At 41.5% G+C, this 16,691-nt stretch overlaps 1 protein-coding gene across 5 annotated transcripts in view; it reads left to right on the top strand.

The window, feature by feature from the left end:
- The window catches only part of LOC139550275 (G-protein-signaling modulator 2-like), a 34,097-nt gene extending 17,745 nt beyond the window's left edge, over positions 1 to 16,352 (top strand). For 3 of the 5 annotated variants that reach the window (XM_071361065.1, XM_071361063.1, XM_071361062.1), the window contains 10 exons: positions 357 to 492; positions 606 to 745; positions 1,179 to 1,302; positions 1,724 to 1,839; positions 2,135 to 2,399; positions 8,872 to 9,084; positions 9,283 to 9,462; positions 13,256 to 13,424; positions 13,532 to 13,740; positions 15,452 to 16,352. In XM_071361065.1, the coding sequence (XP_071217166.1) occupies positions 357 to 492; positions 606 to 745; positions 1,179 to 1,302; positions 1,724 to 1,839; positions 2,135 to 2,399; positions 8,872 to 9,084; positions 9,283 to 9,462; positions 13,256 to 13,424; positions 13,532 to 13,740; positions 15,452 to 15,610 (1,711 nt within the window). In that variant the 3' untranslated portion in view covers positions 15,611 to 16,352. The remainder of the gene's footprint in view (positions 1 to 356; positions 493 to 605; positions 746 to 1,178; positions 1,303 to 1,723; positions 1,840 to 2,134; positions 2,400 to 8,871; positions 9,085 to 9,282; positions 9,463 to 13,255; positions 13,425 to 13,531; positions 13,741 to 15,451) is intronic. The other 2 variants (XM_071361066.1, XM_071361064.1) reach the window with 1 other exon arrangement.
- The last annotated feature ends 339 nt before the right edge of the window (positions 16,353 to 16,691 follow it).

The following is a 16,691-nucleotide window of genomic DNA, read 5'->3' as shown; positions in this document are numbered from 1 at the left end:
GGCAGGATAGAATAGGCCCTTCACCGGGCAGGATAGAATAGGCCCTTCACGCCCTTCACCGGGCAGGATAGAATAGGCCCTTCACGCCCTTCACCGGGCAGGATAGAATAGGCCCTTCACGCCCTTCACCGGGCAGGAAAGAATACGCCCTTCACCGGGCAGGAAAGAATACGACCTTCACCGGGCAGGAAAGAATACGCCCTTCACCAGGGCCGTATTAATAAAGCTTCTCGGAGTAAGACCAGGTCATTGTTCCCTTTATCAGCATGACCTCGCCACATAATTCCGCTGTTTGGACGTAAGCATTTTGCAATTTAAAGTAGATGAGCTTTTCCTTCCCATGATGACATTCTCAGGACCATCAGGGACCAGCAGGGAGAAGCGAAAGCCAGTGGTAATCTAGGCAACACGCTAAAGGTGTTGGGTAGATTTGATGAGGCTTTGGTCTGCTGTCAGAGGCACTTAGACATCGCTGTGGACCTGCACGACAAGGTGAGATTAACTCATTTGCGTTTTTTTCCGGTATTTAAATTCAGTGTTTAATTATTATTATTTTTTACAGTTTTGGAATTGACATTACCTCTGTTCTTCTGTCTCTTCGTTAGGTGGGGCAGGCGAGGGCGCTGTATAACTTTGGGAACGTGTATCATGCCAAAGGCAAGGCCATCTGTTGGAGTGGAGCGGAGCCCGGAGAGTTCCCTGAGGAGGTCATGACTGCACTTAGGAAAGCAGCGGAATACTATGAGTGAGTTAGTGTGTTCATGTGCCTTACATCTAGTACTGTAGAGTAGAAATAAAGGGCATATTGTCATACTATATATATATATACAGTGGGGAGAACAAGTATTTGAATACACTGCCAATTTTGCAGGTTCTCCTACTTACAAAGCATGTAGAGGTCTGTAATTTTTATCATAGGTACACTTCAACTGTGAGAGACGGAATCTAAAACAAAAATCCAGAAAATCACATTGTATGATTTTTAAGTAACTCATTTGCATTTGATTTAATATATATATTATACACACACATTTCAATTAACAGGTATGCTATCACTATTTTACAATGTAGAAAATAGTCAAAATAAAGAAAAACCCTTGAATGAGTTGGTGTCAACTTTTGAATGGTACTGTATTTTTAAACAATGTTTATTTTCAACGGTTTGTCTGTATTGTCAGAGCAAACTTATCCATAGTGAAGGAGCTTGGAGATTGTGCCGCCCAGGGCCGAACATACGGTAACCTTGGCAACACACACTACCTGTTAGGAGACTTCCGGAATGCAGTGGCCTCACATGAACAGGTAATTACAATCGGATCAAAGTTTATAACCTATCATTAAGTTCTGGATTCAATCAAAACTCTACTGCTGTAGCATATAAAACACACACTTACCCTATGGCCAAACAGAATAGTGTGGGTTTACGTACTGTAGTAGAAATACCAGTTAGACTCCCTTCACTGGAAGATGAGCAGTAGTTTGTATACAAAGGAACTCCAGAAACATTACTAAGGCAGTTTTGATTAAGTCCAGCCATTAGCCTTTTGTCAGATATATTTCTGTTTTCAATGGTGCTCTGCAGTTCATTATAATGTCCTGTATAGCTCATTTCAATCCAGAAAGACTGGAGGTAAACATATGACACAATGTAAGACTAGAGTCGCTGGATGTACCGAGACCAAGGTGTTGTAATTGTGTGTGTGTTCGTCCATTTCTTTCCCAGCGCCTCCAGATTGCCAAGGAGTTTGGCGACCGCTCGGCGGAGAGAAGGGCCTACTGCAACCTGGGGAACGCCTATATCTTTCTGGGGGAATTTGAAGTGGCAGCCGAGCATTACAAGTGAGCCAAACCCCCAGCCCAACCATTCATCTTCTCTTAACGAAGTTCACTCCCCCTGAGAAAACAACACTTTCAGTCTGGAGGGTGTAACACTGTTAGAACGCCGTAGGGTTTCAGGAGAGAGATGGCAGCAGCCATGCCTCAAAGGACACAATGTCAAGAGAGCCAGAAAACAGATTAGTTTGTGTGTGTCTGCATGTGTGCATTCATATACTAAACAACATTTCAGGAACAGAGTAGCCTTTGGGGTGTGTGTCACTATGAATGAGAGCCAGTGATCTGTTGTGGTTGTCAGGAGGACTCTGCAGCTGGCCAGACTGCTGAAGGACCGGGCTGTAGAGGCTCAGGCCTGTTACAGTCTGGGAAACACCTACACATTGCTCCAGGACTACGATAGGGCCATAGACTACCACCTCAAACACCTCATCATCGCACAGGACCTCAACGACAGGATCGGTGAGGGCCGGGCGTGTTGGAGTTTAGGGAACGCTCACACAGCCCTGGGGAACCATGACCAAGCCATGCACTTTGCTGAGAAACACCTGGAGATCTCCAAAGAGGTAGACTACATTATCATAAAGTATCATGAGTAGGGCTGTTGCGGTGACCGTATGACCGCCCCCCCGGCAGTCACGAGTCATGAAGGCAGTCAAATTCCATGTGACCGTTTAGTCAAGGTAATTAGGCTTCTCCAAGCTCTGGTGCTGCTGATGGTCATTAGTAGCATACCAAACTTGCTAACTGCCTGGTACTCAGCACTCTATTGTCCCTCTAATTATTCTGACATCAATGCAAAAAAAAAAAAAATCGAATAAAACACTAAATGAGAGTCCATGAGCTCAGGTTGCGCAACATTTCTATAGGCTATGCAATTGGTGAGAAAACAGTAATGGCTTCTATTAAAAAGAGGAGGATTCCATGATTTCTATAGGCTAGGCCTACTATATTTATTTCTCAACTTTCCTAATATTAAGCACATTGCTTCTCTTTACAACAGAAGCCTACCTGGCTTGCATGAAAATGAACTATTTAAGTGCATAGATGACATGTATTTTCTCTCACTGCTCCTGTTTTGAGACTGGTGCATGATAATGGTCCATTCTATATCAAAACAAAATGTCACACATATAAACTCAGCAAAAAAAGAAACATCCCCTTTTCAGGACTCTGTCTTTCAAAGATAATTTGTAAAAATCCAAATAACTTCACAGATCTTAATTGTTAAGGGTTTAAACACTGTTTTCCCATGCTTGTTCAATGAACATGCACCTGTGGAACGGTCATTAAGACACTTAACAGCTTACAGACGGTAGGAAATTAAGGTCACAGTTAAGAAAACTTAGGACACTTAAGAGGCCTTTCTACTGACTCTGAAAAACACTAAAAGAAAGATGCCCGGGGTCCCTGCTCATCTTGCATGAACGTGCCATAGGCATGCTGCAAGGAGGCATGAGGACTGCAGATGTGGCCAGGGCAATAAATTGTGGTCTGCACTGTGAGACGCCTAAGTCGGAGCTACAGAAAGGAACAGCTGATCGTCCTCGCAGTGGCAGACCACGTGTAACAACACCTGCACAGGATCAGTACATCCGAACATCACACCTGCGGGACAGGTACAGGATGGCAACAACAACTGCCCGAGTTACACTAGGAACGCACAATCCCTCCATCAGTGCTCAGACTGTCCGCAATAGGCTGAGAGAGGCTGGACTGAGGGCTTGTGTAAGCCTGTTGTAAGGCAGGTCCTCACAAGACATCACAGTTGCACAAACCTACCATCGCTAGACCAGACAGGACTGGCAAAAAGTGATCTTCACTGACGAGTCGCGGTTTTGTCTCACCAGGGGTGATGGTCGGATTCGCGTTTATTGTCGAAGGAGGGTGGAGGGTCCGTCATGGTCTGGGGCAGTGTGTCACAGCATCATCGGACTGAGCTTGTTGTCATTGCAGGCAATCTCATCGCTGTGTGTTACAGGGAAGACATCCTCCTCCCTCATGTGGTACCCTTCCTGCAGGCTCATCCTGACATGACCCTCCAGCATGACAATGCCACCAGCCATACTGCTTGTTCTGTGTGTGATTTCCTTCAAGACAGGAATGTCAGTGTTCTGCCATGGCCAGCGAAGAACCCGGATCTCAATCCCATTGAGCACGTCTAGGACCTGTTGGATCGGAGGGTGAGGGCTAGGGCCATTCCCCCCAGAAATGTCCGGGAACTTGCAGGTGCCTTGGTGGAAGAGTTGGGTAACATCTCACAGCAAGAACTGGAAAATCTGGTGCAGTCCATTAGGAGGAGATGCACTGTAGTACTTAATGCAGCTGGTGGCCACACCAGATACTGACTGTTACTTTTGATTTTGACCCCCCCCCCCCCCCCCCCTTTGTTCAGGGACACATTATTCCATTTCTGTTAGTCACATGTCTGTGGAACCTGTTCAGTTTATGTCTTAGTTGTTGAATCTTGTTATGGTCATACAAATATTTGCACATGTTAAGTTTGCTGAAAATAAACACAGTTGAGAGTGAGAGGACGTTTCTTTTTTTTGCTGAGTTTATTATTCAATTTGGGATCTATCACATCCCACAACCGTCCCAGACTATGTTTGGAATATTTATTTCTCGCACATTATTGAATAGGTTGACTTTTGTACTATGGGGGATAGTAGATTGACATAGCGCTTTTGTTGTTCGTTAGGCATACATATCTTGTTGGTTGATTAAAGTAAATGTGGACAGTTCTTCCAGTATCTTTTAATATGCACCTCGGAATTGGATAAGGACGTGCGCAGTTGCGTCCCCGATGTGTCTGTCTTCACTTGTAGCCTGTAAGAAGTACCCGATCACGTGATGAAGAGCCATGTGAGTGAGAGGTCCTTCGGAGCGTGCAGCACTCACAGGCTGACCATACCGCTCGCGTTGCAAAATAAATTAAGAAATCTATGTTATTCAATTATTGCACACACACTGCTCGCGCGCGCTAACGAGCGTCTGCATTGCCAAGGGCTAAAATAGAAAACAGTTCTATTTCTGACGCAGATCGCGCAGCAAGTCCCGCCTCTCCCATCTCCTCATTGGTTTATAGAAGCGGGTACCCACGTGCCATCTCTATACCCACGTGGGTGACTGAAAGACAAACAATGTCAGTGTCGGTAATGCATCTAATTTATGAAAGTTGCCAATCGCAATATAAAGTCAAGAGAAGAAAAAGCCTGGAAGGAAGAGAGATGACTAGAAACGATTCGGTTGACCGTTTTATGTGTGGATTAATTGGTGGAGGACCTTGTGCAGTTCAGGTAAAATAACAACTCAATGTTTATCTCAGGACAAATTAGCTAGCAACAGCAAGCTAGCTAAATAGGAGAAATTAGCTAGCAAGTGCAAGCTAACTAGCTAAACTGCCATAAATGTTTAATGCTTTTCGACCTGTCCCCAAATTAATATAATTGGTTCAGAGTTTGTTTTGCTATTTTAACCTGCGTGTCGTGATCGCGTTTGGTGTGGGGGAACAAAATATATTTATTCGCGATGGTGCACGCGCGCAGCTGGTTTGGGTTCCGTGTCAGGGAGAAGGGCACAACGCAGCACTCTGGGCTAAGGGGACAACGGCCACTGGACGCAAAAGGCATGGATCTTTTTGGGGTGCATTACGGCCACAAAGGGGATGCCACCGTGAAATTCAAGGCATTATCAAGTACTTGTCAAATTGTGAATAGGGAACTGGTTCGAATCCCCAAGCTGACTAGGTCAAACATCTGTCAATGTGCCCTTGAGCAAGGCACTTAAACCTAATTGCTCTTGTAAATCACTCGGGATTAGACCTTCTGGTAAATGTAATATGATGCTGAGCGCTTCCTTACCTGTTATAACCCACTAGTATTTTAAGCAATGTCCGCTTCCTTACCTGTTATAACCCACTAGTATTTTAAGCAATGTCCGTATTCCAAGCGGTAGTCTCCAGTAGTCATCTCCAGTAGTTATTTTAGTTATTTTGCTCTGCAGTCCAAATGTTGTTGAGGGGAACACATTTTTATACGATCAATTGTATCGTACCACTACGTCAGAGGGACGCCTCGTTCCATTTCCCGTACAAGGCAACGCCGAGGCGGTTATCTTTCCAGGCTGAAGCCAATCAGCTCGCGTCAGTCAGAGTTCCTTGCATTTGACGCACTCGCGGGATTCCATTGAAGCATGCGTCCACAAATCAACAGAAGTAGCTTACTATAAACACATCGAGAGATAGAAGTTTGTTAAATATATAAAAAACATCACTTAACGCAGAGCAAAACAAAACAGGCTACTTTCGATGACACAAAACAACTTTCAGTCGCTCATTGGCCAACTATCACATGATACATTAAGTTTAACTTTTTACCCAGTGATGTTGTTTTTGCAATCAAAGATGCTAGATATGACAAATAGCCTTCATCACACCTGCTTACCAGGGTTTTTATTATTGGCCTATATGTTTTTGTCATGTCAGTATTTCCTTTCCCTTGACACTTTTTGCTTCTATAGTGACTATATTTTTGGACATAGCATGCTGATAAAGGTACATTTTGTTGTACTAAATGTACTAAAACTTTTTCAAATATTTTTTATATCTCCAATGTGTGTTTTTTAAAAGACCCCCAAACGTGAGAGATATTGTGGTTAAATCGGATTAACCACCAGAGAAAGGGGAAACATTTGGACAAGGTTCCAGAGGGTAATTACAAATGTGGCCAATGTGCTCAATGCAGCTTTACCTACAAATGCAACTCATTTACCCACCCCCGCACAGGACAAAGATTTAAGATCAAGGGCCTGATTACCTGCATGTACACCAATGTTATTTACATGTTGAAATGTCCTTGTGGTCTGTCTTACATAGGGAAAACCCGTAGAAGCCTTAAGACACGGATGAGGTGATACAAAAAATCCGGTTGCTGCTCATTTTGTGCAAGCTGGACGTCCTAATAGTTCCCTGAGATACATTGAAATAGAAATAGTCAAGATGTCACGCAGGGGAGGGGACATTGAGAGGAAACTTCTTCAAAAGGAAATCTTTCTGGATCAACAGGCTCAACACACTGTCTCTTGGCCTTAACGAGGAGTTTGACTTGAAACTGTTTTTAAAGTTTCAATATGTCTAAATTGTGTTTTTTTAATCCTAACTGAATATTGTATGTATATTACTGTAAATATTGATCACATTCCCTGTGTATGATCATATATTTTCATACATTGAATGTTAAAATTGTGAAACTATGTTATACATTTGTTTACCTCCTGTTTCAGGAAGTGATGTCACTGAGTACTGTAAGTCGCTCTGGATAAGAGCGTCTGCTAAATGACTTAAATGTTAAATGTTAAATGTGAATGAGAGACTGATGAAGTGTGTACAGCCTGCACAAAACAAAGCAGAGCTCATGCCTTTCAAGTTACTTTTTTCAAGTCATCATTAGTCTCATCATGCAGTCTTAGAATGTATTAAAAATCTAAACGTATAGCCCATTGTTTGTAGAACAACTAAAGTTACATTAATAACTCTATATTAAGCATATAGGAGTACCTATTTCTTTGTTAACCGCTCAACACAGGTTACCAAATGTGCGCACTTCCTCAAATCGTTTGGAGAAAATACACTTTCAATTTTAAAAAAGAAAGTAGGACCCAGCCACTCTTCATATAATTATCACTGCATGGCCTTCGTCAGAGTACAAAGAAATGATAATACAATGTCCTCTTAAGCAGCTTTTTCCAATCATCCCTGATTTGAAGAGGGAGTGGTTACAGCATTCATTGGACAACACCTAGTATGCAATACTATACACATTTAAAAAGTGAAATACTGTAGATATGTTATCAAAAATGTAACTCCAAGCTAGAAGCACCAGAACCCCTAGAAAGGTAGTTCAACCTTGAATAGGAGAGCCATCTATTCCATAGTACCCTAAAACACCTAGTGGACATTTCTCTCTATTGCCCTGAGCTATGTTTTGGACTTGTTGTTGTCTGTGTTTGCTGTGTTCTAGTGTACTATGGAATAGATGGCTTTCCTCTTCTTGGTACTTTGCCCATATTTAATGTTAGAACTTCTTTCTAGGTGTTCTAGCTTTTTTGATTAGACATTAAAAAGTGAAATACTGTAGATATGTTTAGTATTGCTTACTCTGTGTTGTCCAATGCATTTTGTAACCACTCCATCTTCAAATCAGGGCTGATTGGAAAAAGCTGTTCAAGAGAGGACATTGTCAGGGAGTACAAATAAATGATTATACAAAGGCCATGCAGCCGAAACGTGGCAGAGTTTTTAAACTTTTTGTTTCCATCTAACATGCCATACCAATAAAGGCATTGTAATTAATTATATGAAGAGTGCCTGGGTCCTCCTTTCTTTTTGATAACCAATTGACCCTTTTTACCAAAGAGCACCTTCTGTCTACCAACATCTACTATTGTGTACCTTAGCAGCCCTTCTCTTTCTACCTTTCTATTTTGTTCAGCTTCGTTCAATTGTATTCTTCATACTATAAAATAATGGCACGGAATTCTAAGCAAATCTTGTCTGCTAAATGAACTAGTGTAGCCCACAGCCATTTGCCATAGCCAAATCAGGGCCTAACATAAGGACAACTCAGAGTATGCTATTCTGCTCTTCTGAAATAGACTACATTTTCTTAGTTTCGTGTTTCTTTAGACTTGTCTAAAATAAATAATGGATTGATTGTGAAGGTGTAGGCTATATTATTCTTTTATTTTTAAATGTAGATGTTCCAAAGGTCTGCATCCGTGGCTTGTAGGAAGCAAGGAGATGCTAAATGTTAATTACGGTCAATTACCATGAGACTGACAGTTATTTGCTTGACAATCACCGGCTGATGAAATTGCCCTAACAGCCCTAATCATCAGACCCACCTCGTGAGTAGGACCACAATTCTATACTGAATCCTACATTTGTGGTCAGCTAAAACTCATGGTCGTAGAAACCCTATCCATATAAAAAAGTATCTGATTACAGGAAGGTCGATCCTAATTTGGTGTGTGTTTCAGACTGGGGACCGGAGTGGAGAGCTCACAGCCCGTATGAACGTGTCAGACCTGCAGATGGTCCTGGGGCTGAGCTATAGAACCAACGACTCCACCCTGTCTGAGAACCCCATCAAGGACATCGACTACAAGCTGCACGGGGCCAGGCCCAGGATGGGCAGACGGCACAGCATGGAAAACCTGGAGCTTATGAAACTCACCCCAGACAAGATCAACGTAAGTTACTGGGTTCAAAGGTGCAATCTGTAACTTTCTGTTCCCTAGGCTTAGTGGCAATTCAAAGTGCACTATTGGCCTGAAATGAGTGAAATTACACATTGCATCTTTCAAATGTTTAGTATGAATAACGTCAATTCTCTATTTGAGGTGTTTGTGATGTGTATTCACAAAGTGTGTCTCCCCTCTTGTCTCCAGGCTCAGAAGTGGACCAGTGACATCCTGACCAAGCAGTCTAAACCCACCCTGGCTAAGAGCTCCTCTAAGATGTTCTTCGTCAGCCGTCTGCGGAGCAAGAAGCACAAGGCTGGGGGCTCCAGTAAAGTCCTGCAGGACACCAGTAACACCTCACAGACCCCCGCACAGGGACCACAGAAGGTTAGAGGAAAAACATGATTTATCTAGTCCTAAAGCAACTCTTAGCCGTTAACCATTCTCCTAGTTCTGAAACTACTACTACTGACTACTACTACTACTATATTCTACTGACTACTTCTACTACTGATACTCTTCTACTACTATATTCAGACTACTACTATACTTTACTACTGATACTCCACTGACTACTTCTACTACTGATACTCTTCTACTGATACTCTGATACTACCGATACTCTTCTACTATACTCTTCTAATATGCTCTACTACTATACTCTACTACTGATACTCTACTGCTGATACTCTACTACTATACTCTTCTACTACTATACTCTACGGACTACTTATACTACTGATACTCTACCACTGACTACTTCCACTACGATACTCTACTGACTACTTCTACTACTATACTATACTACTGATACTCTACTACTATACTCTACTACTGACTACGTCTACTACTATACTCTGCTACTGATACACTTCTACTACGATACTCGACTGACTACTAGCACTATACTCTGACTACTACTGATTCTCTACCACGATACTCTACTGACTACTTCTACTACTATACTGCTGCTACTATACTACTGATACTCTTCTACTACTGATACTCTACGCCTATACTCTTCTACTACTGTACTCTACTGACTACTTCTACTACTACAATCTGACTACTACTGATACTCTACTGACTACGTCTACTACTATACTACTGATACTCTTCTACTACTATACTATTGATACCATTCTACTACTGATACTCTACTACTGATACTCTACTACTGATACTCTACTATTACTATACTACCGATACTCTACTACTGATACTCTTCTATTACTATACTCTACTACTGACACTCTTCTATTACTATACTCTACTACCGATACTCTACTATTGCTATACTCTACTACTGATACTCTTCTATTACTAAACTCTACTATTACTATGCTCTACTGGTGATACTCTTCTACTACTGATACTCTGACTACTTCTACTCTACTACCGATACTCGTCTGCTACTATTCTCTACTACTATACTCTTCTACTACTGGTTCTCTACTACTATACTATACTGACTACTTCTACTACTGACTACGTCTACTACTATACTCTGCTACTGCTACTCTTCTACTACTGTATTCTACTGACTACTTCTACTAATATACTCCTGATACTCTTCTACTACGATACTCTACTGACTACTTATACTACTATACTCTTCTACTACTGGTTCTCTACTACTATACTATACTGACTACTTCTACTACTATACTCTACTACTGACTACGTCTACTACTATACTCTACTACTATACTCTTCTACTACTATACTCTACTGACTACTTCTACTACTGTTATTCTTCTACTACTATACTCTACTACTGATATTCTTCTACTACTATGCTCTATTACTATACTCTACTTACTACTTCTACTACTATACTCTACTGACTACTTCTACTACTGATACTCTACTGACTGCTATACTCTGCCTAATTCTACTACTGAAACTCTACTGACTACTTATACTCTGCTACTCTTCTGCTACTATACTCTTCTACTTCTACTACTATACACTACTGATATTCTTCTACGACTATACTCTGACTACTTCTACTACTATACTCCTGATACTCTTCTACTATAATACTCCACTACACTCTTCTACTCTTCTACTATGCTCTACTGACTACCTCTACCACTATACTCTACTACTGATATTCGTCCACTACTATACTCTACTTCTACTACTATACTCTACCACTGATACTATTCTACTACTATACTCTACTACTGATATTCTTCCACTACTACACTCTACTTCTACTACTATACTATACTACTGATACTCGTCTACTACGATACTCTACTGACTACTACCACTATACTCTGACTACTACTGATACTCTACCACGGTACTCTACTGACTACCTCTACTACTATACTATACTGCTACTGCTATACTATACTACTGATACTCTTCTAGGACGGACACTCTTCTACTACTATAGTCTGACTACTTCTACTACTATACACTGACTACTACTGATACTCTACTGACTACGTCTACTACTATACTACCGATACTCCTATACTACTATACTACTGATACTCTTCTACTACTATACTCTACCACAGATACTCTTCTATTACTATGCTCTACCACTGATGCTCTACTACCAATACTCTTCTATTACTATACTCTACCACTGATGCTCTTCTATTACTATAATCTACTACTGATACTCTACTACTGATACTCTTCTATTACTATACTCTACCACTGATGCTCTACTACCAATACTCTTCTATTACTATACTCTACTACTGATACTCTTCTATTACTATACTCTACTACTGATACTCTCCCACCGATACTCCTCTATTACTCTACTACTGATACTCCACTATTACTATACTCCACTGATACTCTACTACTGATACCCTTCTGCTACTATTCTCCACTACTATACTCTTCTACTACTGGTACTCTACTACTATATTATACTGACTACTTCTAATACTATACTCTACTCCTGATACTCTACTGACTACTTCTACTACTGATACTCTACTGACTACTTCTACTACTGATACTCTACTGACTACTATACGCTGCTACTATGCTCTACTACTATACTATTCTACTACTATACTCTTCTATACTCTACTGACTACTTCTACTACTGTTATTCTTCTACTATACTCTACTACTGATTATTCTACTACTATGCTCTATTACTATACTCTACTTACTACTTATACTGCTATACTCTACTACTATACTCTACTGATACTCTTCTACTACTATACTCTGACTAATTCTACTACTGAACTCTACTGACTACTTCTACTCTGCTACTATACTCTTCTACTTCTACTACTATACACTACTGATATTCTTCTACGGATATTCTTCTACTGATACTCCTACTACTATACTCTACTACTGATACTCTTCTACTACTATACTCGACTGACTACTTCTACACTCTACTACTGATACTCTTCTGCTACTGTGCTCTACTACGGTATTCTTCTACTAGACTATTCTACACTGACTACTTCTACTACTATACTCTACTACTGATATTATTCTACTACTATACTCCACTTCTACTACTATACTCCACTGCTGATACTCTTCTACTATACTCTACTACTGATACTCTTCTACTATACTCTGACTAATTTTACTACTGATACTCTGACTACTTCTACTCTACTACTACACTCTACTGACTACTTCTACTACTATACTCTACTACTGACTAATTCTACTACGATACTCTTCTACTACACTCGTCTACTATACTCTACTGACTACATCTGCCACTATACCCCACTACTGATATTCTTCTACTACTGATTCTCATCCACTACTATACTCCACAACTGATACTCATCCACTACTATACTACTGACTACTGCTATACTCCACTATTGATACTCCGCTGGCCACTTCTACTACGATACTCTACTACTGATACTCGTATACTATACTCTACTGACTACTACTTCTACTTCTACTCTTACTGACTACTGATACTCTACTGACCTCTACTATAGTCTACTGATCTATACTCTACTACTACTCTACCATGCTGCTACTACTACCAATACTACACTACTATCACTACTATACTCTACTACTATCACTACTACTCTACCGTGCTACTAGTACTCTACTACCAATAATATGTCTACTACTACTACCAATACTTCTACTACTTATATCTTATTAAAGTGTGGCTATTATGCTTACCCCCCACTTTTCATTGTAGATCATAATAAAGTATTTAATTCTCACTCAGAGGGCCAGTCCAGACATGCTCGGGGACGAGGGCTTCTTTGACCTGCTGAGTCGTTTCCAGAGCAACAGGATGGACGACCAGCGCTGTTCCATACAGGACAAGAGCTCCTCTGACTCTCCAGCCAGAGCCATGAGGAAATGTAAGAGTAAACACACACTGTTATATGACCTTGTATGACTGTTTATACCTGCTTCCAACAAAATCCATGGCAAAAATGCGCCTTTGATCCCTCCCTCTCTCCTCCAGCTGTGTCAGAGTCAGCGGCTGTAACAGGCCTGGGTTCTGGGTCTGGTTCCCAGGGTTGCCGGTTAGAGGACGGTGGAGGTGCTGGGGGTAGTTTGCCCGTCCTTCGGGTCCACCAGAACAAAAGCCAGGCTGTCCTCAGCCACCTGATGGCCAATGCAGATGACGCTGAGCCTGACGATGACTTCTTCAACATGCTCGTCAAGTGCCAGGTGTGTATTAAATACAATGGGCTCCAATACTGGCACCCCTGACTGGCAATGCACAAACAATGCTTAAACAAATATAAACAATATAATTATAGAGAAACTCAAAATACCAACATGTGAGAAATACTGTACTTTAATGTTTCAATGGAACCAAACAAAATAATTGATTGATTTAATTAAAAATCAATGTCCTCCAAATCAAGGTTTCACAATTAATGGCACCCTTAAAGATTATTGTAAATAACATCTAACAAAATTAAACCACAAATTAAATTCCACTTATTTAAGTCTTAAGGAACTATATTGAGCCAGTACATCACTTCCTGTTTCACTAGGGTATAAAAATGAGGTAACACACATGCAATATCCCGCTGTCATCCAACACCATGAAGAAAACAAAAGAACTAGCAGTTCATAGACCTTCATAAATCTGGTAATGGCTACAAGAAGATCCACAAACGATTGAATATACCACTGAGCACTGTCAGGGCAATTATTAGAAAATGCTAAAGATATGGAACAGTTGAAAACCTCACGGGTAGAGGACGCAATTGCATTTTGCTCCCCAGGATAGGGAGGAGGATGGTGAGAGAAGCAACAAAATCCCCAAGAATCACTGTGAAAGAATTGCAGGCTTTGGTGGCGTCTTGGGGTCGCCAGGTTTAAAAAAGCACCATCAGACGCCACCTCCACATCCACAGGCCCTTTGGAAGGGTTGCCAGAAGAAAGCCCTTTCTGACCACCAGACACAGACGCAGGCGCTTGGAGTTTGCCAAATGTCATTTAAATTATGAGTGGAAGAAGGTGCTCTGGTCAGATGAGACCAAAATTGAACTTTTTGGTCAGATACAGCATCGGCATGTTTGCCGTCGAAACAGAGATGCATACAAGGAGAGGCACCTCATACCCACGGTGAAATATGGAGGGGGGTCAGGGATGTTTTGGGGCTGTTTTAATTCCAGAGGTCCAGGGGCACTGGTTAAGATTGATGGCATAATGGATTCTACCAAGTATCAGGCAATTTTGGCTGACAATCTGGTTGCCTCTGCCAAGAAGGCTGGGACTTGGCCATAGGTGGACTTTCCAACAAGACAATGACCCAAAACATACCTCAAGATCCACACAAATGGTTCTGTGATAACAAAATCAATGTTCTGCCATGGCCATCTGTCGCCAGACCTCAATCCAATCGAAAACCTGTGGGCTGAGTGGAAGAGGGCAGTTGATAAGCGCAAACCCAAGAATGTGAAGGATCTGGAAAGGATCTGCATAGAAGAATGGTCCAAAATCCTTCCAAATGTGTTCCTTAACCTTGTCAAACATTACAGGAAAAGAATCCATGCTGTTATCCTTGCCAGAGGTGGTTGCACTAAGTACTAAATGAGTAGTGCCAATAATTATGAAACCTTGATTTTGGTGAAATTTATTTTGTATTAAATACTTTTGGTTGGTTCCATTGAAACATGAATAAAGTACAGTATGTCTCACATGTTGGTATTTAGAGTTTCTCTATAATGATATTGTTTATATTTTAAGTATTGTTTGTGCATTGCCAGTCAGGGGTGCCAGTAGTTTTGGAGCTCACTGTAGTCCACTTTTCATTAGGGTGGTGTTTAGTAGGTCAGGGCACATTGTAGCAAAAGTTACATCTCAGTGTTTACATTGAAAGGGATCCTTTTCATATAGGTAACAGTTTCTCCTATCCCTCTCTCAGGGTTCCCGTCTGGATGACCAGCGCTGCGCCCCTCCCCCGGCACGTGGCCCCACTGTCCCAGACGAGGACTTCTTCAGCCTCATCATGAGGTCCCAGGCCAAACGCATGGACGAGCAGCGGGTCACCCTGCCCTCTGCAGCACGGCCATGCTCCAACTGAGCCTTGCCCAAGGAGAGGGCCCCCGATGGCGGGGTGAAAACCCAGGAGAGTGGGCCTCTCTGGAGGTGAACAGTGTGGAAGAGGAAGGGTGTTTTGTATTTGTCCACGACATTGATGCTATTTTACATTGAAAAGTTAGTCTATGGTCTTTTCTCTCCGTAGCAGAGACTGTGTTGTTGGTAATTATCGATAATCCTGCCCATGGTGGGATTCAGAAGCCTCATGTTTCCCAGTTGAAAGCACTGCTAGCATTAATGTAGGTGCCTATAGGGAACAGTCAGGAACTCTAAAAGAAACCCACTGAAGGGTTCTGGAATATGGAACCATCTTTCCTTATGGGGAATACTCGACCTTGCACTCTATTGGACATGTTGTGAAACTGCACAGACAAACATGATGCCCTGAACCTACTCATCTTATGTTAATTATGTACTCCATAGAATTTTACTACCATCACCTGAAAATGTATCTTTAGATATGAGTCTTGACTGCAGTGTATTTATTCTACCATTTATTTCTAAGCTCTTGAATACTGCCATTTCACCTCACCTTGTGGTTGATTTGATTTTGCACCAGATTTTTCTGACGTAGACTAGACTGTTACAGCACTCTTTCCAGCAGGTAGCCTAGCGGTTAGAACGTTGGGCCAGTAACCTAAAGGTCGCTGGTTTGAATCCCGAGCCGACCAGGTAAAAAAAAAAAAATCTGCCGATGTGTTCTTGAACAAGACACTTAACCCTAATTGCGTCTGATAAATGTATTTAATTGTCTGTATGTTAGAAGTTGTGGTGAATGGGGGGATGGGATACCTCATTTAGGTAAGGATTTACAAAAAAAGAAAATGCTCTCAGACTTAATAATCATTGATAAAATAATGAATTTACCCGTGGATGTGTACAGTCCCTGATGCTCTTCTGTACTTCCTATGACATCAGAGGAATAAAGCTTCATTTATTTAGTATAGAAATAGTTTTGTCTTTAATGGCTCACCAAACCCAAAGTTGAGGTGTCGAAGCACAGCTTTCCACAAGGCAACTATGAAATCACCTACCAAACCGTGAGGCTAGGTGTGTAATTGAAC

Source organism: Salvelinus alpinus, chromosome 23 (genome assembly GCF_045679555.1).
Source record: "Salvelinus alpinus chromosome 23, SLU_Salpinus.1, whole genome shotgun sequence".
In the NCBI taxonomy this organism is placed as follows: Eukaryota; Metazoa; Chordata; class Actinopteri; order Salmoniformes; family Salmonidae; genus Salvelinus; species Salvelinus alpinus.
The sequence above is the reverse complement of the archived record's forward strand: the minus strand, read 5'-3'. Positions and strand labels throughout refer to the sequence as shown.